General features: G+C 42.6%; 1 protein-coding gene across 25 annotated transcripts in view; it reads left to right on the top strand.

Annotated features, from left to right (window-relative positions):
* The window catches only part of Sw (cytoplasmic dynein 1 intermediate chain short wing), a 123668-nt gene that overhangs the window by 27377 nt on the left and 76032 nt on the right, over nucleotides 1–20259 (top strand). For all 25 annotated transcript variants that reach the window (XM_076797143.1, XM_076797137.1, XM_076797144.1 and 22 more), the window contains one exon: nucleotides 2115–2271. In XM_076797143.1, coding sequence (XP_076653258.1) covers nucleotides 2115–2271 — 157 coding nt within the window. The remainder of the gene's footprint in view (nucleotides 1–2114; nucleotides 2272–20259) is intronic.

Genomic DNA, 20259 nt, shown 5'->3' with positions numbered 1-20259 from the left:
GATGTTCGTTTATGAATTCGACCTCCTCGTCGAGTTCTGCTAGTTCGGCCTCCAGTCGTTTTTGTATTAGGTCCATTTCCAAGCGAGCACCTTCTTCGAGCGCCTTCTTCATCAATTTCGTCCTAGCCTCCGCCGCTTGATATTCCAGTTTCCTTTTCCTAGCCACAATGCTTGAGGCTCCTGAGCCTGCTATACTACCACGCGAACTGGGATGACTATCTTCTTTTTTCTCCTCACTATCCTGGGCCCGTCTTGTGTCGCTTGGTCCAGCATCATTGTCTGGTACACCCGTTTGCACTATGTCACGATCACTACCGTATCTCCGGCCTCGGCCTTTACCACGACCACGTTTTCCCTTATTCATAATTTAACACTTTTCGTTTAACCGAATGCAGCTGCAGCTTCCACTCATGATCTGTACACTTCGTGTTTCCAAACACGACTGACTCGGTAGTCATACCTTTCGACTATGAACGGTACATCCCTAGGTCGGGATCCGGCTCGAAGGACCTTTTATTGTTGCTAATTATAGGCAGGTCACTTTCCCGAGTCACCGTATATCGTTTCCCTTTCGCAAGCTCAGGTAGCAGCAACCTTCCTGAGTCGTCTGGGGTACATATGGTTTCCCATATGTTAACCGTACTCCTTTCATGATCCAAGGTGATCACTGAGTGACGGCCCGACTCAGGTATCGCCAACTATTGTGAGCCGCCTACCGCACATACAGTTTCCCATATGGCAACCGTACTCCTTTTGTGACCCAAGGTGGTCACTGAGTGACGGTCCGGCTCACTATTGTTGACGGTGTATTATTCTACCTGTTCGGGCTCAGGTAATAGTTCCCCATCATGGGTCGCTCACTACACATTTAGTTTCCCAAATGTCGACCATACTCCTTTTATGACCCAAGGTGATCACTGAGTGATGGTCCGACCCACGATCTCTTGGAACTCTTTCATACCTGACGATATTGACGGAAGTCGGTGACTACTCACAGAAAGCGACCATTCCATTTGCCTTCTACTAGCACGACTCTCCCGTTTTCTCGTGGTTTCTCCTATTTAATCTACCCCTACCCCTGCATATTTGTCGCGGGGTTCCACACTAACAGAGTATACTTTCCATCTTCCAATTAACTCTCAACTCGAACATAGAAATTAACTTATATAAGAATTAACATAGAACATAATAATTAACTCAGTCCTTAACAGCATAGAAAACATTTTGATAATGTAATATTGCAAATATATTTACGTTTAATTAACTGTTCCATCGATTGAAAGTTTGATTAACTGTCTTAGCACTTCACCGACTGGTAGCCTTTTTGTCCCCGACACTTACCAGACCGATAGCCTATAAAGGTCGCCGCATACAAGACAGGCAAGATGCCGATGTTGTTTTGGGCGCCTAAAATCGTCGCCCATAAGGACTGAGCGTATCCGCAGGCCACTTGAGAGGCGCTCGACGTGCTCGCAATAAAGGCCAAGTGCCGAAAATCGTCAACGTGCTCTCGGAAGGCCATCTGGAAGCAATAAGACGTTCAAAGTTATGACCCCAACGACGTCGGAAAAGATTTCTGGCACGAAGACCATTCTTCGGTCGGCAAATTTCTAACCCCTGTTCTTGAATCTAGGCGCCCAAACAACTTCGGCATCTTGCCTGTCTTGTGTGGGGCGACCTTTAATCGGCTTTTTGTCCCCGGCGCTTACCGACCGGTGGCCTATTAGTTTATTAGTTTATTAGTTTGTTAGTCTACTAAATCTGCTGACAAAATGTGGTATCCTGTTGTTGTATCTAGCGTTTATACGCCTTCAGCGTCTAACCTGCCTACTATAATCTGACCTTTAATCGGTTTGCACGGCAACCGAAACAGAGGGAAGTATTTGTGGTTGAATGATCGGTAAGAAGTGTGTAGGATGTTCAACCGGTACCGGTCGGTAAAGTGTTAATAAAACATTCATCTATTTACACTGTTGTACTATTTATGTTAAACTTAAAAAAAATGACTATCTCGGTTAAATGGGACTCGGATAATCTAGTCTCTACTGTATTTAAATTTGAAACAGATTTTGAAAATTGTTTACTGGCATTTTATCAAATATATTGATTTGCAGTACGAGAACTTAGTGAAGAGGAGAAACAAATGATTATATTGTCCGAAGATTTTCAACGATTTTTTGATCGCACTAGTCGTATTGTAGAAAGGGCATTAGGAGAATCAGTCGACATTTATACGGATTATGCTGGAAATATGGATGGAGAAGATGGAATGTGAGTACAAACAAAAAATTATAATATCATATGTAGTAGAACATCGATTAATTTGACAAGAAGATAAATCTCTTTGAATATAACTTCAATTATTTCATCTAATCAGTGAATTCATTAAACATTTTCTATGACCTAGTATTAGTTTTTATACAGGGTGGCCCACATAACTTTGAACAGCTCAATATCTCGAAAACTATGCCATCGATTTTAAAGTTCTTAGTCTTAAATTGCATGGAACTGAAGGGCCTTTCTGACTACATAAACGTGAAGTGGCCTCCCTTCCCCTTTAAGGGGGGTGGGGAGGTACCTTTGTAATTTTAAATGGAACCCCCTATAAAATGTTACATATTTAGATTCTACCGGAAAAAACAAGTCAATTTTGTCTGAAACATTTTTTTGTCAGATACTTCCATGATGAGATATAACAGTTTGAAGTTTTGAGTTGTAGGTACTTGAACCGCTCCGAAATAGCGTTATGGAATTATACGCACTTGAGTCCTTTGCTTATTCATGAAGAAACACAAACAATAATATTTACAATTCTTGAGTTTGACTCACTTATCTATGAAAACGTTTTCAGTTTGGAGCTGTTATTCAAGCAGTAACATTGTGATTATGGCTACTTTTGACACAGAAGTGAATATGTTATTAACGTTAGGTGAATGCCAAAAAAATTAGAGACGTGCAGCAGTGATGTTTTTTGAACGTTATGGGATCAAAAAATGTCATGCAACATTTCATAATTTAGAAAAGCGGCTTCGCGAGCACGGTGAATTGTGTAAAAAAACTCGCAATAAACCTAAAGCTTTCACTAATGAAAATAATAGTGCTAGTCTTCTTGCTGCAATTACATTAAATCCTCATATTAGTCAACGTACACTTGCACAAACATCACAAATTAGTCGTTCATCAATTCAACGAATTTTGAAACGGCAAAAGTATCATCCATATGACATGGTTTTATCACAAGAGCTTTCGATAGCAGATTACGATCACCGCGTAAGTTTTGTGAGTGGCTGCAGGGTGTTGTGGAAAATGAATTTTTGTGCAAAATACTTTTTTCCGATGAGGCCACTTTTATGAATTCAGGGCATGTAAATAGACATAATCTGCATTATTGGGCCGTGGAAAACCCAAATTGGATGCGATGTGTTCTCTTTCAACATCGATGGTCTTTAAATGTTTGGTGTGGCCTAATAGGAGATTTTGTGATTGGACCTTATTTTTTTCAAGAAACTGTAACATCTGCAAGTTATTGTGATTTCTTAAAAAATCATTTGCCTGCGCTTTTGGAAGATGTGCCACTGCACGTTAGAAGAGAAATGTGGTTCCAACAAGACGGCGCTCCTCCACATTTTCCAATCATCACCAGGCAATTTTTGAACGAAAAATTTGGGAACAAATGGATAGGTCGTGGGGGACCTCGTCAATGGCCTCCTCGATCCCCCGATCTAACACCATTAGATTTTTTCTTATGGGGATATGTAAAGGACAAAGTTATGTTTGAACTACCGACGACAAAAGAGTATATGAAACAAAGAATACGTGACGCTTGCGCTTCAGTGACTCCCGAAATGTTAAAAAATGTTAGATCAACTTTGATGTTTCGAGTAAATAAATGTTTACAAGCCCGTGGTGGACATTTTGAACATTTAATTTAAAGTACATTTTATTTCTTCACGAATAAGCAAAGGACTCAAGCGCGTATAATTCCATAACGCTATTTCGGAGCGGTTCAAGTACCTACAACTCAAAACTTCAAACTGTTATATCTCATCATGGAAGTATCTGACAAAAAAATGTTTCAGACAAAATTGACTTGGTTTTTCCGGTAGAATCTAAATATGTAACATTTTATAGGGGGTTCCATTTAAAATTACAAAGGTACCTCCCCACCCCCCTTAAAGGGGAAGGGAGGCCACTTCACGTTTATGTAGTCAGAAAGGCCCTTCAGTTCCATGCAATTTAAGACTAAGAACTTTAAAATCGATGGCATAGTTTTCGAGATATTGAGCTGTTCAGAGTTATGTGGGCCACCCTGTATGTTCTTAATTTATACAGGGTGAGTCGCCTAATGTTAGCACCTCAAATATCATTGTTGTTTTTAAAGATATGTCAAATGTCTGAAGGACAAAGTTAAATGGTTCAATGGGGCCACACGATGTCATAATAATATTTATTTTGTTTTTCCCTTTTTTTAGGGATCTCAAGGTCACCTCCATTTTTTTTAACCGGATCAACTCCTTTTAAATACCTACGATGATAGATCTCTTCATTACGAATTCAGTGACTATAATTACTCAAGGTCATACAACGTCACAGACAGAGGAAACTTATAAAATTTTAAATAGAAAAGCAAAATACCTGTATTTCATAAATGACCAAAATGATGACCGTTTACATCGATACATTTTATAAATGGGCTCTGAAGGAATGTACGCTATCTTTTAGCAAAAATAACGTTTTTAAATTTTTTACGTTTCCTCTGTCTGTGACCTTGGGTGACCGTGAGTAGTTATAGTTACTGAATTCCTAATGAAGGGGATTATCATCGGTGTTTAAAAGGGGGTGGTTCCGTTTGGAAATATTCAAGGTCACTTTGACATATCTAAAAAATAAATATTTTTATTCCATCGTGTGAGTCTCAATGACCCATTCACTTGTTCTTAAGACATTTGCCGTATCTTTAAAAGCAACTAAGATATTTGAGGTTTAAACATTAAGTGATTCACCCTATATATGTAGATGGATGGATATGACATTGGCATTTCATAAATGAAGTATCTATTTCACAATGTAAACCAATCCTCTGAATAGTCGAAATTTGGATTATTGATCATTTCATTTATTTAAGTCAGAGGTCGGCAAGAAATGCACGTTTGGGCCGATTTTCAAGGGCTCCGCCCTCTGGGTCCCGCCGCACGACTTGCCCCCCCCCCCCCCCCCGTGACGGCTCTAGTGCTCGAACCACGTCAGGCGCGTACAGAGATGGGCAATTTTTTATCTAAAATCTTTAGATAAAAGATAACCGAAAGTTATCTTTTATTTCCACTTATTTTTCTAAAATACACATTCAATATAGTTTATCTGCAAGATACTCTTCAGAAAGGGCCTAGCCGAATAAGATGGTCAAAACTGCCCTTAGACGTTTTTCAATAATTAATGAACCATTCGAAAGCTGACCAAGAAAAACCCCTCTCAGCCAAATCTCAACCCCCTATCGTGCTCGTGAGGGTAGTTACAGGGTAAATTAGATTTTGAGCTTTTCCGTGCATTTTCCGCACTCTGATGCTTCCCAAAATTCTGAAAAAAATGTGACATATTTTGGACCCTAAGGCGGATTTTTGAGAATTTTTTCAGATTTTTTGGATGCAAACTGTGGTCGTAAAAAATGAAAAACCTCAAAAAAATCGGAAAAATGCAGGTTTCTCAAAAATATGGAAACATGCTATTGAGCTGTTTAGTGCCCCAATAAAGTACCATAACAGGCAGTGTCCTCAATTTTTTTTAGATTTTTTGTTGTGGGAAGTCTTTGTCAAAAACAAGAAAAACCGAATTTTTTCGACGTTTCTCCTATTAGGAGGAAAGTTACACTTGTTGATTTTATCGCAAGTATATATTAAGTCATTTTTAACGTTATTACATTGAAACAAGTAAGTGTTTGACCTCAGAAATATGTTTTAAGAGAAAAATAAATTCTATTTCGTGCGATATATACCAGAATGTTCGCAACGTTTACAACATCGCCGGTTGGCCGAGCAGTCAAGGTGTCGGACTACAGTGCGGAAACGCTGCGGTGCGGTTCGAATCCCGTCGAGGGTATAGTTTTTTTTTCCATACATGATCTTTATTTTTTCAATTTTTTATTACATGGTTTATTCATGTGATTTTAACAATGTTTTTTAAATGTTTTTAAAAAATATTGAGGTAACATTTTTAACTAACTTTTATTTGTATTACTCCGATTTGACTTTGAATTTAATGATATTATTTTCTTGGATTAGGCAATAAATTAATATTTATATTATTGTGTTCGTCCACGATTTCCGCCAGATATAGCAATTGCTTGCGAAAATTGATAAGATTCCGTGAAAAGAATTTTTAAATCTACTTCTGTCATTTCCGGAAAATCCAGAGTATCTACCGAGGATACTGTTTGAAATGGAGTCGTTTTGCAGTTCCAAGTATGTCCAATTTTTGGAAAGGTTTCGTTGTCTACTTGTTTGTGTAGAAGCTGGTACTTTTGACCTTGTATACTATACATTGCCTCTACAACCCAATGAATTTTCGTGACTTTACGGGAATAATTCGACTCTTTCGTCGAAAGTTGAGAACGATTACCTTTTAAAGCAGGCATGAGAACTCTGAAACCAAGACCTGTTAAATGAGATGTAACATCTCGAAAACCTCTGTCGACAATACAAAAGACTCCCCTCTTCATGATGGTTTTCAATCAAGTAACTATAAACGGAAATACATCCTCATGTACGTTACAATAAAGAGGAATGGCTAAGGCTTATTTGTACCTGATACCTCACTTTAAAAATAGTGGTAGTATGTAGCCCTTTTCTTTCAATTTGACAAAAACCAATACTTTGCTGCGTGTTATTTATTCAGAGTTCTTCTCATTTCCTCCCTAATTTATGAAGACGCAAGGCTTAGAAGCCAGATTAATGAATTTTAATATTAAGAATGTTAGAGAGGACCGTAATGAAGATCATATACAATTAGAGAATCGAGGAAGTGATAGATACTCTAAAACTATATTTACATATATTTTACTCAAAAATGTTTCTTAAATATTTTTAAAACATTAAAAAAATATTTTAAAAATCACATGAATAAACCATGCAATAAAAAATTGAAAAAATAAAGATGATGTATGGAAAAAAAAACTTCACCCTGGACGGGATTGGAACCCAGCGTTTCCGCTCCGTATTCCGACACCTTGACTGCTCGGCCAACCGGCGATGTTGTAAACGTTGCGAACATTCTGGTATACACAGTCTGTCCCATTTCCGATGAGACTGCTCAAAAATAAAAAAGAAGACGCTTTACAGGGCATTTCTTCCATCGTATTTATTCGAAATAATCCCCCTCCAAGTCAATACAGCGTTGAAACCGATCATAAAACTTGTCGAAGCATGTCTGGTACTCGGGGGCCGGATTAGCTTGCAGGATGTCGGTCGAAGCCTTCTGGATGGTAGGAATCGTACTGTAAGTGTTCCCCTTCAACGCTAATTTGAGTTTAGGAAATAGCCAGAAGTCGCACGGCGCTAGATCAGGCGAGTACGGCGGGTGGTCGCGCGTTATGATGCTTTTTTTGGCCAAAAACTCGCGTACAAGTAGGGCTTTGTGCGACGGCGCATTACACAAATCGCGCGCAGATTTTTCTCTTTCCCAAATCCTCGGTCAGAATGCGATGGACCACACTCTTAGGAATGCCAGTCATCTCCTCGATAAGTCTCGCGGACACACAACGGTCAGAGCGCAGAATTTGCCTGACTTTCTCAATGTTTTCTTCATTCCTCGAGGTTCTCGGCTTCGGTGCGCGTTCGTCGTCTTCAAGGTCTTCACGACCATCACGAAATCTAGCAAACCAGCGGAATACTTGTGCACGGGATAGACACTGGTCACCGTAAACGTTTTTCATCAATTCGAATGTTTCTTGATCAGTTTTGCCCAACTTAAAACAAAACTTGATATTCGCTCTTTGCTCCATAGCGATTTTTCGACAGACCGACACAGTGGACGGTTAGTTATAATGTCGTAACTATTGACAGAACAATTGAAATGCTAAGAAATTTGGTGTGAAGATAGATGAAAGATGTGTCTACAAAATTCAATAGATGAATCAATAGATGACGCTGCAATCTGCTGTTAATTTCGACCAGTCTCATTGGAAATGGGACAGACTGTGTATATCGCACGAAATAGAATTTATTTTTCTCTTAAAACATATTTCTGAGGTCAAACACTTACTTGTTTCAATGTAATAACGTTAAAAATGACTTAATATATACTTGCGATAAAATCAACAAGTGTAACTTTCCTCCTAATAGCAGAAACGTCGAAAAAATTCGGTTTTTCTTGTTTTTGACAAAGACTTCCCACAACAAAAAATCTAAAAAAATTGAGGACACTGCCTGTTATGGGACTTTATTGGGGCACTAAACAGCTCAATAGCATGTTTTCATATTTTTGAGAAACCTGCATTTTTCCGATTTTTTTGAGGTTTTTCATTTTTTACGACCACAGTTTGCATCCAAAAAATCTGAAAAAATTCTCAAAAATCCGCCTTAGGGTCCAAAATATGTCACATTTTTTTCAGAATTTTGGGAAGCATCAGAGTGCGGAAAATGCACGGAAAAGCGCGAAATCTAATTTACCCTGTAACTACCCTCACGGGCAAGATAGAGGGTTGAAATTTTGCTCAGAGGGGTTTTTCTGGGTCAGCTTTCGAATGGTTCATTAATCATTGAAAAACCTCTAAGGGCAGTTTTGACCATCTTAATTGGCTAGGCCCTTTTATTCGTTATCTGTAGTTTATCGAAGCTTGAAGTAACGGCGTATGTGTATTCAACGCCTCTAGCGGCGAGAAGTTATTTGAGAGCACTGATATATACAGGGTGTCCCACATAAATGGGAACACCTAAATATCTTTCGTATTTACAGTCCTATCAGAAAACTTCAGAGGACAAAGTGACACTATTGCAGGTGGGGGGGGGGGGGGGGTAATATAATGGTGAAGAAAAAATTTTTTATGTCGTGTTTTTTAATGAAATTTCAAGGTCACCGATGTTTTTTAAATGGAATAGTATATTTTTTTTACGATAGCATGATAGACAATAAAAATCTGAATTTAGTGGATACCACCTTTTTGACCTTGAAATGACCTTGAGCAAGAATAATCATGTTGAAGCGGATGAAATGTGGAAGTTTAAAACTTACGTGTTTCAGCAAAGATTGCGGGTTGTTTACGTCGGGTTGACCTTTGGGTGGGACACCCTGTATATTCATGATGGTCACCTCTAAACATCGACATGAAATCACAACAGTGAATTCCCGTTGTAAGTCAGTGTAAGCTTCGCGATTGAATGTCATTGGAACTACCCACGCCACTGCGGAGTATACCCTGTGAGCCCCGCCGATAAGTGTAACGTAACACGATCGGGTATATCGGTGTAAGAATAAGAAGTTCATTACACAAGTAAATATCGTCGAAATTATATCATATTTGGTTTCATTTTAATCAGAAAAATGCCACGAATATGTTGGTGAAAGTCCCATAAAAAAATAATGACAAATAATGAAGTTTTGTTATGTGATTAGTAGTGGTCTTCTGCAGTTTTGTCTGTTGAGGCTTTCGGGTGTAAGCCGTGTCCTAAATGAAGAAATTTCCCAACGTTTCGCAAGCATTGCAGCTAGCTTCATCAGGGGGACAGAAGACACACTAATACTAATGTGTGTCGGATTTGTACTTTTAATTGGGCGGCCACATGATTAGTGGTTTTCTGGTCTCACACCGTTATACCCGACCGTGTTATGTTACACTCCTCGGCGGCGATGGCTCTCCAGCTTCGCTGTACTTTTCTACGTGTAACATTGTCTCAGAGAAAGTCATTTTCTCAGCCTTCTTGTCACTATCCGTCAGTACTCATAGGTTTATGACTTAGAGACGAATACAGCGAATTTTCGTCACGGGTCAGTTGCGCCGTTCTGATTACTGACTCTTAGACGAAATCCGGCTCTCGAGCTTCGACCACTAACCGCGGTGGTGTGGGTAGTTCCACTGACTCCAAATTGTAAGATTGGTACTGACTCGTAATGAGAATTCACTGTAGTGCCTCTTGGGTTTCGACCGTGCACTGTGTATTTCAAAGGCAACGTTCGGCGAGAACCACATATTTCGTCTAAATGTCTTTTGCTAGAACCGCACAACTGACTTATAGCGGGAATTCACTGTATTTGTTCGAATTTTTCCGGGTTTTTCTTATTTTACAACTAGACTTTGCAACTAAAAAATTGGAGAAATGAAAGTATTTAACATTACAATTAATATTATATTTAATTTATATTAATTAGAGATTTTGTATATTACATTTATGTGTTAGTTACATATTTTATATAAAACAATTAAACTGTACGTTCTGATCCTGGTTGAAAAGATGATGTGCGTTCTGTTCCATGCTAAAAGTTGTCCAGGTTCTGTTCCATGCTAAAAATGAGTAGGGGACAGCACTACATCGGAAACGCCGAAACCCCGGGCGTGAGCACTCTCATATCCTCTCTGCTCCAAATTTTTAACCATCTTTTTGACAGTCGACAGCAGCGCCACCATGTATCTTACAGTGTATCCGTCAGAATTTGGCTACGGTAATTGATCTGTGAGATTTCAATGGAATGATTTCATCATAACTTTGAGATTTATTCGAAGCTCGACGTAGCAAGATGATTTATTCAATTGTTTTATTCGTGACGAGTATTTCGAAGAGATAATCTATTTCTATCTATTTTTATTTGACTTAAAATAACCGACACCTTGATCCGACGATGCCAAGTCGTAATACGTAAATGTACAAATGAACGGTTTAAAAACAGTGGAGATTATGGAACAAGGAGCTTTCAGCTACTAAAAATTTCTTATTTTTGAAAGTTAAACAAATTTATTTAAAATGTAACGAGTTAATTGTAATCTAAAGAGTTCCTTATAAAATTGTCTTAATATTCAGCAGAGTACCAATGATGAAACCCAATGACATTTCCGTTTCGTCAATCGTTTAAATAATAACAATTTATTTGTTTAAACAACCGTTTAAATAATAAACATTTATTTGTTTAAACATGTGTTTAAATGATTAAAATTTATATGTTTAAATAATAGTTTAAATAATAATGATTGATTTATGCAGTTCTTCATTCAACTCTTCTAGTGTTTCTGTTGGCTCCAACGTTCGTTGATGTAAACTATTGTAAACAAACTCCCCTCTACTTTATGATTTCGGAATTTGTGGACCACTATGCAAAACTATTTATTATTTGTCCTTCCCAAAAATCCAAACCACACACAAAAAAGTTGTAAAATACAACTTTTAGTATTTTCTCTGCAATGTTCTATATGGAGAAGTTTTCTCTACGTTCATTTCGATTAGAAGTTCTAATCTCTTTTCTGAGAACGAAAAGCGTCACAACGAGCCCCTTTTATTAATGGAAGATTCTGTATGACTTCTTTATATGAAAATCTTTACACCACTCCCTTCTGGCATCCGTTAATGATTCTGATAGGAAATAGCCCGGATAACCTTCCATTAACGTCCATTAACTTCCATTAACCCTTTTAACGAAAATCTAACTGAGGCCTGGTTTTCATTGGAAGTGACAAAAAATGTGAGTGTGACCCTACGTGACATTAAATCCTAAACAGAGCACCCCTTTCATTTTCAAGGTATATAAATCCGTTCATTTTCATCCTGTTTGTTTCAGTAGCGGTTCAGGAATCGTGCAGTCACATGTAGAGTCACGTCGCGTTACACGTATAACAGTCAATTCTAGTAAGATCGGGATAAAGTCCCTTTCGAATGAAATCGGAATCTTATAGATTCCGTTAGTTCGGTATAGACTCTATTTGGCATTCAATAATTGCTCTCTGACCCCGCATTGCCAGTGCATAAAAACCGTGCATCTTAGGTAACGATTTTTTTAATTGTACACTTACTAAATTCATTCGCGACACTAACAACAACTGGTAACAAATTTCAACTCAGAATATATTTGTCTTGCTTGTTAACTCGCGTAATCTACAACTCTTAATTATTGCCCAATATCCTAATCTAGTAATTGAACGTTCCCACACGATACAATCTTACCGCTCGGATTGTATCAACTAAATTATATATAAGTTACGAAGCCTACTAACTATCCTAGCGGGTCCTTGATTACGCTTTAGGTTCGCCCGCGACACACCTTAAACCAACAAAGTTTCATTGATACGTAATGTTACGATAAAAATTACAATCTTATTAAAGATAGTCCAAATGATGTCGTGTTTGGACTCATTTTCATCGGGATAAGCTCTACAATTTATTCGTCTTAACAATATTGTTCTGATTAAAAATATAAAAGCATAAATTGCCAATGATGCTCGATTCTCCATCTGCTTACATTGTATGCCGTTTGTTAGTCGCTGGGTCTTTGAATTTCGGCGCTCGGCAAAAGTTATTAGAAGATTTATTCGAAGCCTTCAAATAAAAGATACAGATAAAAGATGAAAAAATTATTCGAAGTTCGAATAAATCCGTTTCGAATAAAAAAATTATCTTTATTCGTCGGATAAATTCTTGTCGAATAAAATTATTTATTCGATACTCGTCGAATAGAGATACTTTTTTTATTCGATACTCGTCGAATGAAGATACTTTTTTTATTCGAACCTTCGAATAACGAATAAAGATAAAGCATCTTTTATTCGAATCGTTATTTAAATAATTTTTTATCTAAATAATGTCTAACTCTGCCACAGACGAAGTATAAGGATAGACCTATCATCTTGTGGGACTTTATGTCTCATGTTCTGAAATATGTATCGACTGTTAAAAAAATCAGAAGTTTTGGTATGCCCTCTACGATTTAGAGTTCTACGAGTTAGAAGGCGTAGTTGCCAAATCATATCCGAGAATATTCGTCGCATAGTTGCCAATTTACTGTTACTGTCGTGTAATGTACAGCGCGTATTTCGGCTATTTTCCAAGTTACAGTCACAATTCTGGAAAAGTAAACGAAATGAGCCATTACATGAGTAATTCAACCTGAATATTTCATCTCTGTTTAAATACAGTGCTTTCTGTTTCTATACACATTTTAAAGCTGAATAAATATTTTTTCACTTTATATAAACAAACTTTTATTTATTGGTAGTAAACAAAATAATAATTGTTGTTGAAAATTGATATACCTATTTAGCGGTATTTTTATCTTGAAATTGATTCATATAAACTGTTGGCTTCTTTGAACCTTCTGCTACCAAATACAATTTTCTGAGCCACGTTCGAATGCTGTAACGAGGACAAAGCAGTCAAAGACAGGCGTGCGCGTTACAATGTAGTTGTATCGCCCAATGACCAAAGCAGGGATCGAATAAAACTGTAGACACTTCTAAATCGTAGTTCTTTTTAGACCTTTGAAATTTTGAATCATTTCATTTTTGGTTTAATTTAGCTTTGCACATGAATTTATTGACTGTTGTAAAAGTTTATTTTATAACAGTTACTTTTTTCGATAAAAAAAGGTTCTAATGATATGTTGCTACTGTAAAAATATCATAGGATTGATGCCCTTTTTCAATTTCTATAAAAAAACCTGCATTTGTGGAATTTTTACGTATTTTTTGTAAATATGATTTTCAATCGAACAATGGTAAGAAAGTACTGTGGGTGCACAGGAGAAAGAATCATAAGCCTCGTTCGTGGTCGACAAATCTTTATTCACGTGCCGCGGCGGCCGAGTCGCTCGATCGTGTCAGTCGGGTCGATATTCGATGTCGACTTGCTCGTACAAGGATTCGCTCACGACTGCCTCTTCGGCATCGTTACGACTGCCCTCGAAACCGATCTCTTTGAGAGTCTCTAAGGTTTTCCGAGAACAGTCGTAGGTGTTAGGGCGCAGCGTATCGCAGGCGACGATTGACACGTCCGCCTCGAGTTTCGTTGCTGCGTCTTGTATACATTATGTGGCGACGGTCTGGCGGCGTGCTCGTGCACGGGCCGCCACATCACCCCCCTTGGTGAAACTAACAATAAGGGTACGCTCGTACCTGGTTTAATACCTTAAACTTAAATAACAATAACTACATCGCTTATAACTAGCATAAAAACTACTTATAACTAGTGACTAGAGATCGCATTGGCGGTCGCAGGTTCGCGTTATCTGCTCGCAACGTAGCGGTCGGGGAAATGAACACGTCTGCCCGATTTTGTCGTGCGCTCACCGTGCCTGTCCGCACGGTGTACCGAGGCATTGTTGTCGATTTCCCGCGGCGGGGGTTTGTCGGTCGCATCTTGCTCGTCGTCGTGTAGCAGGTACGCGGGTTTGAGACGGTCTAACGACACCGGAACCACTCGATCCTTAACACGAATGTTAAAATGTTTCTGGTGCCGCTCGACTACCTCGTAAGGGCCGTCGTACGCCGGTTGCAAGGCGCCCTTAAGTGCCCCGTGCCTCACGAACACATGCGTCGTCGTGTTGAGGTCTTTAAAAACGAACGTTTTTTTGTTTCCGTGGCGCATTACCGGCGTCGGGCGCACGCCACGGAAATGCTCGCGTAATTTTTCTATGAACGTCTCGTTCGCGTTCGTGGTTCGCCGCTCTACTAATAATTCGCCTGGCAGACGAATCGATTCGCCGTAGAGCATTTCGGCGGGGGTCGCTTTGATATCGTCCTTCCAGGCGGCTCGAATGCCTAGGAGGACGACCGGTAACGCCGAGGCCCAGCTGTCCGCGTGGCGAACGATTGCCGATTTCAGCTGTCGGTGGAATCGTTCCATCATGCCGTTCGCTGCTGGATGGTACGCGGTCGTGTGCAGGTGTTTAGTGCCGATAAGGAGTGACAATTGCTTGAACAAACCGGATTCAAATTGTCGGCCTTGATCGGTCGTCATTCGACAGGGTGTTCCATATCGGGCGATCCACCCCGAAAGTAACGCGTACGCCACCGTCTCGGCGGTAATATCCTCGACGGGGAACGCTTCCGGCCAGCGCGTGTAACGATCGACGCACGTTACGCAATACCTGTACCCCCTCGACATCGGCAACGGTCCGATGATGTCCACGTGGACATGTTCAAAGCGAAACGACGAAGCATCAAACCTACCCACCGGAGTAGACACGTGCCTACTCGTCTTTGCTCGTTGCCACGGCACGCACGCCTGTGCCCAGGTTTTACAATCCTTCTGGATACCTGGCCACACAAAACGTTGCGCTACTAGCCGCGCGGTCGCTTTCGCGCCGGGATGGGCGAGGTTGTGGATGGAATCGAACGCGCGCTTACGAAATTTCTTCGTGACGAACGGTCGCAACGAGGGGGTCGTCGTGTCGCAGTAAACCGCCGGACTTCCGTCGGGAAACGTAACACGTTTCAGCACGAGTGACGTGTTCGATTGTAAAATCCCGCGTAACTCTTCGTCCCGCTGTTGGGATTCGGCGAGTTCCGCATAATCGAGGGCCTGAGAAATTTGCGCGACTCGTGACAAAGCGTCGGCGACAATGTTGTCTTTTCCGGACACGTGCTTAATGTCGGTCGTGAATTGCCCAATAAAATCGAGGTATCAGAACTGTCGCGGGGTATGTTTTTCCGGTTTTTGTGCGAACGCGAAAATGATCGGTTTATGGTCGGTGAATATCGTAAACGCGCGACATCTTCTACCATATGCCGGAAGTACCTGACGGCCTTGTATACCGCCAGAAGTTCCCGGTCATATGGACTATACTTTCGCTCGGCTTGCGTTAGTTTCTTAGTGAAAAACGCTAACGGTTGCCATCCGTCGCTCGATCGCTGCTGCAACGCTGCACCCACCGTGAAATCCGAGGCGTCCGTAAAAAGCGCCAAGGGCAACGAAGCATCGGGATGCGCAAGCATGGCGGCTCGGGCGAGGCTGTCCTTGCACCGTTCGAAAGCCTCGATCCTGTCGGGCGTCCAGTCGACGTGGGTTCGGCCCTTGACGTTACCCTGCAGAGCTCCATTTAGTAGCGCCTGGATACATGCGGCAGCGGGCACAAAACGTCGGTAGAAATTCAGCATGCCCAGGAATTGTCGCAGTTCTTTCACTGTCTCTGGGCGTGGGATAGTTCGAATTGCTTCGACTTTCTGCGGCAACGGTCGTGTGCCGTTCACGGTCACCGCATATCCCAAAAATGTCACTTCCGGCGTACCAAAAACGCACTTCGCGCAATTCACCAACAGCCCGTACTCATTTAAACGACTAAAAAGTTCGTGTAAATGGCGCTCGTGCTCCTCGATCGAGCTTGATGCCACAAGGATGTCGTCGATATAAACGTAGCACCAATCGAGTCCGCGTAAGACTTCGTCCATGAAGCGCTGAAATGTCTGGGCCGCGTTTCGTAGTCCGAACGACATCCAAGGGAACTCGAACAGCCCGAAAGGTGTAGTGATGGCGGTTTTCGGTATATCGTCCGGGTTCACTGGGATTTGATTATACGCCCGCACTAAGTCTATCGTCGAGAACAACGTCTTGCCGGCCAAACGTTGCGCGAAGTCCTCAATGTGAGGCACAGGATATTTATCCGGAATTGTTCTCGCGTTCAACGCCCGATAATCACCGCATGGTCGCCACTCGTCGCCCTTCTTCGGGACCAGATGGAGGGCCGATGACCAACAGCTCTGCGAACGGCGCGCTGTTCCGTCCCTCATCATGGCCTCGAACTCGGCTTTAGCGATCCGCAATTTGTCGGGTGCGAGGCGTTGTGGTTTGCAGGACACCGGCGGGCCCGGCGTCGTCCTGATGTGATGGCGAGTCTCGTGTTTCGTCGTGCGGTGTCCTCCTGATGGGCGCGTGATATCCGGGAACTCGGCGAGGATCGCATGGAATCTAGATTCCCCGGATATCGCTTTTACGCTTCCCGCGCGATTTCCGACCACGCGTCCAACCGTCGATAACGCAGTTATCCCGTCCACCAGTCTCTTCGCACGCAGGTCGACGAGAAGGTTGAAAAAGCTAAGAAAATCGGCACCTATGATCGGAGTCGTAACATCGGCGACGACGAATCGCCACGGAAAATCCCGTCGCAGTCCCAGGTTTAAACGGAACGCGACGTAACCGTAGGTCCAGATCGTCGAGCCGTTCGCCGCGTACAGCTCATAGTTCGTTTTCTCGCGCATACCCTTCACGCGCGACCGCGGAAACACACACAAATCTGAACCGGTGTCCACCATAAACATTGTCTTGGTCACTCGGTCCGTCACGAACAAGCGGCTCGTAGTCGGCTCGCAATCGCTTGCCGCCATTAGCGATCGGCCCGTCTGTTTTCCGTCGCGAAATTGCACGGCTGACGGCATTTTGTCGCTGCGGCACCAAACCTCCAGTGATACCAGCATCGACCATCGTCGGGGGGAGGCGAGTCACTGCGGTCGCGTGACCTTGAAGGGCTCCTTCGGGCGCTCCGCGACGGCGACCGTGAACGGCGGTAACTGTTTCTCCCAACGCGGAGGGCCGCGATCTCACGGCGTAGCTGCATCAGCTCCGCGTGGATTCCGTCGGGTGCGGTCGACGCAGCGGTGACCTGCGGACGCGGTACCACCTCCGCCACGGCGTCGGCGAGGGAAGCGAGTTCGGCCAAGCTTTCCGTTTTCCGCGTCACTAAAACAGTTTCTACACTCGCAGGAAGGCGTCCCGGCCACATTGTTCTCAAAAAATCGTCCGACACCATGTCACCCGCGAGGTTTTGCAATCGACGCAGGAAAACCGACGGCTTCCGGTCGCCGATTTCTTCGTGTTCCAAGAGCGTGCGAATCTTCTGCTCCTTGGTGGCCGAGAGGCGCTGGATCAACTCCGCTTTCAGCGTCTCGTACATATTCTGCGCTGGCGGGTTGTTGATGAAGTCGCTCACCACGTCCGCGTACTGGGTTTCCAAATGCGCACTAACGTAGTGGTATTTGGTGGAGTCCTGCGTGATTCCGGCCAGCACAAACTGCGACTCCAGTTGCCGGAACCATGTTCCCGGGTTCTTCTCCCAAAACGGAGGGACGCGAATCGCCACACGTGCTACCGTGTCGTCTGCTGGGCAGGGGTTCGCCATCGTTGTTGCTTAACTTCTCCTGAACCACACACCCGCCAACGGTTACTGTTCGCGCTACCGTTGAAACCGAAAAAAACCTGTCCTTGCGCGACAGCTCACGTCGGGGTCACCAATTATGTAGGTGCACAGGAGAAAGAATCATAAGCCTCGTTCGTGGTCGACAAATCTTCATTCACGTGCCGCGGCGGCCGAGTCGCTCGATCGTGTCGGTCGGGTCGATATTCGATGTCGACTTGCTCGTACAAGGATTCGCTCACGACTGCCTCTTCGGCATCGTTACGACTGCCCTCGAAACCGATCTCTTTGAGAGTGTCTAAGGTTTTCCGAGAACAGTCGTAGCTGTTAGGGCGCAGCGTATCGCAGGCGACGATTGACACGTCCGCCTCGAGTTTCGTTGCTGCGTCCTGTATACATTATGTGGCGGCGGTCTGGCGGCGTGCTCGTGCACGGGCCGCCACAGTACTAAGAAGATAGATAACGCGATATCGTTAAATTAAATAAATGTGAGCGTATTACAAAATACTATGAATCTTTATTCGCGACAACCGTACACGACGACAGTCAGAATAAGAATGTCCTGCTGTCCCAAAAATCCTCAGCCGTGAGAACGCCTTCGACAGTATGCCTCTTTGTTTATGACACCCCCAAGCTAAAGGACTTTCCCTTAGGGAGGGGCAACACGCTGACAAAAACTACATGACCTGCCTCGACCGTTTGCTTACTTCGATTTTTCTGACATTCGGTCATACTGACGATAGGTCTGTCCTCAGACTTACAATACAATTCTCTGTTGTTTTTTTTTGTTTACAAAACTTTTCGTTGTGTAGACTTGGCTGAAAATAAAAGTTGTTGTCGTAACACGATACCGTCGTATCGCTTACGATCAACTATGGATACCGTCGTATCCCTTCTCGGTTTATGATGCACGTTGCATCCTTTGCTCATCACCACCCTGCCTGAGACACTCTTTGTGTCCGTCCGGTTCGGTGTAGAGTCTTGCTTTATGATGCACGTTGCATCCTTTGCTCATCACCACCCTGCCTGAGACACACATTGTGTCCGTCTGGTTCGGTGTCGAGTCTTACTGGGGTACCGTTGCAGCCCTGAGTGATTTTTGCTCGTTTGGCTAAGATACCGTTGTATCTATCCTTGGCATTGGGACACACCTTGTTCCTGAATGCTGTTGCATCCTTCTTTTCCTTGTGTAGTTCCTGTCAGAACCGTGGAGGATAACACCCTTTGGTCGTCCTCCTCGATCAGGTGCTTAGGCCGTTGCCCCCGCTCCTTGGATCTTGCCTGGTCGTCGGGCAAAGGTCCCTTCTCCTCCCTCTCTACCGTCCGTGTCTAGCTTACACCTTCGGCTTGTCTTTTTCTTTCTGTGAACATAGTCAAAATGTGAGATAATGTTTAAACTACTTACTTGGCGACTATCTTTAGTCCCTGTATACATTAATTAGAGGATATATAAAAATCGCTTTTATTCAGCATCGTGGTCATCCCCTTGGATCGTAATCCACGGCTTCATCTTATCAGCTGCAACGACTGTTCGTAATCGTTTTACCCCTTCTCGTAAATCTTCTACGTCGTAGCGGTCATTTGGCAGCACCGCTCGAACCTTGAATGGTCCTTTATACTTCGGTAGCAACTTTCGGCTGCTCCCCGTTGCAGGTTCACTGGTTATTCGTACCAATACCAGTTCATCAACGGTATACCTGCGCGCTTTCTTCCGCGTACGGTCATACCGCTCCTTCTGCTTACGTTGATCTTCGGAAATATGTTTGCTAATATTTCCTCGTAATGTGGCCAAATCCAATCTATCCATTCCTTCTTGTACGACACTCAGTAGTGTTCCTTCAGCTACTGTTCTCGTATCGCACCCGATCAATGCTTTCATCGGCGTCGTATCAATACTTTTGTTGTGCGTGGTGTTCATTGCACTCTGCACCTTCTTTACCTGGATGTCCCAGTCTCGTGGATCTTGACCTGCTGAACTTGTCGCTAAAACGTCAACGATAGTTTTATTATACCGTTCACACTGTCCGTTTGCCCTTGGTGTGGCTACCACATTAAGTACGTGTTTAATGCCGTACGTTTTGCACAGAGTAGCAAACCTTTGTGACGTGAAACTCGTTCCACGATCACTTATTATCCTCGTCGGAACACCGAATAAATACATAAAAT

This window comes from Halictus rubicundus, chromosome 11, assembly GCF_050948215.1.
Source record: "Halictus rubicundus isolate RS-2024b chromosome 11, iyHalRubi1_principal, whole genome shotgun sequence".
Taxonomy (NCBI): Eukaryota; Metazoa; Arthropoda; class Insecta; order Hymenoptera; family Halictidae; genus Halictus; species Halictus rubicundus.
Note: the sequence above shows the minus strand (reverse complement) of the source record. Positions and strands in the feature narration are given on the sequence as shown.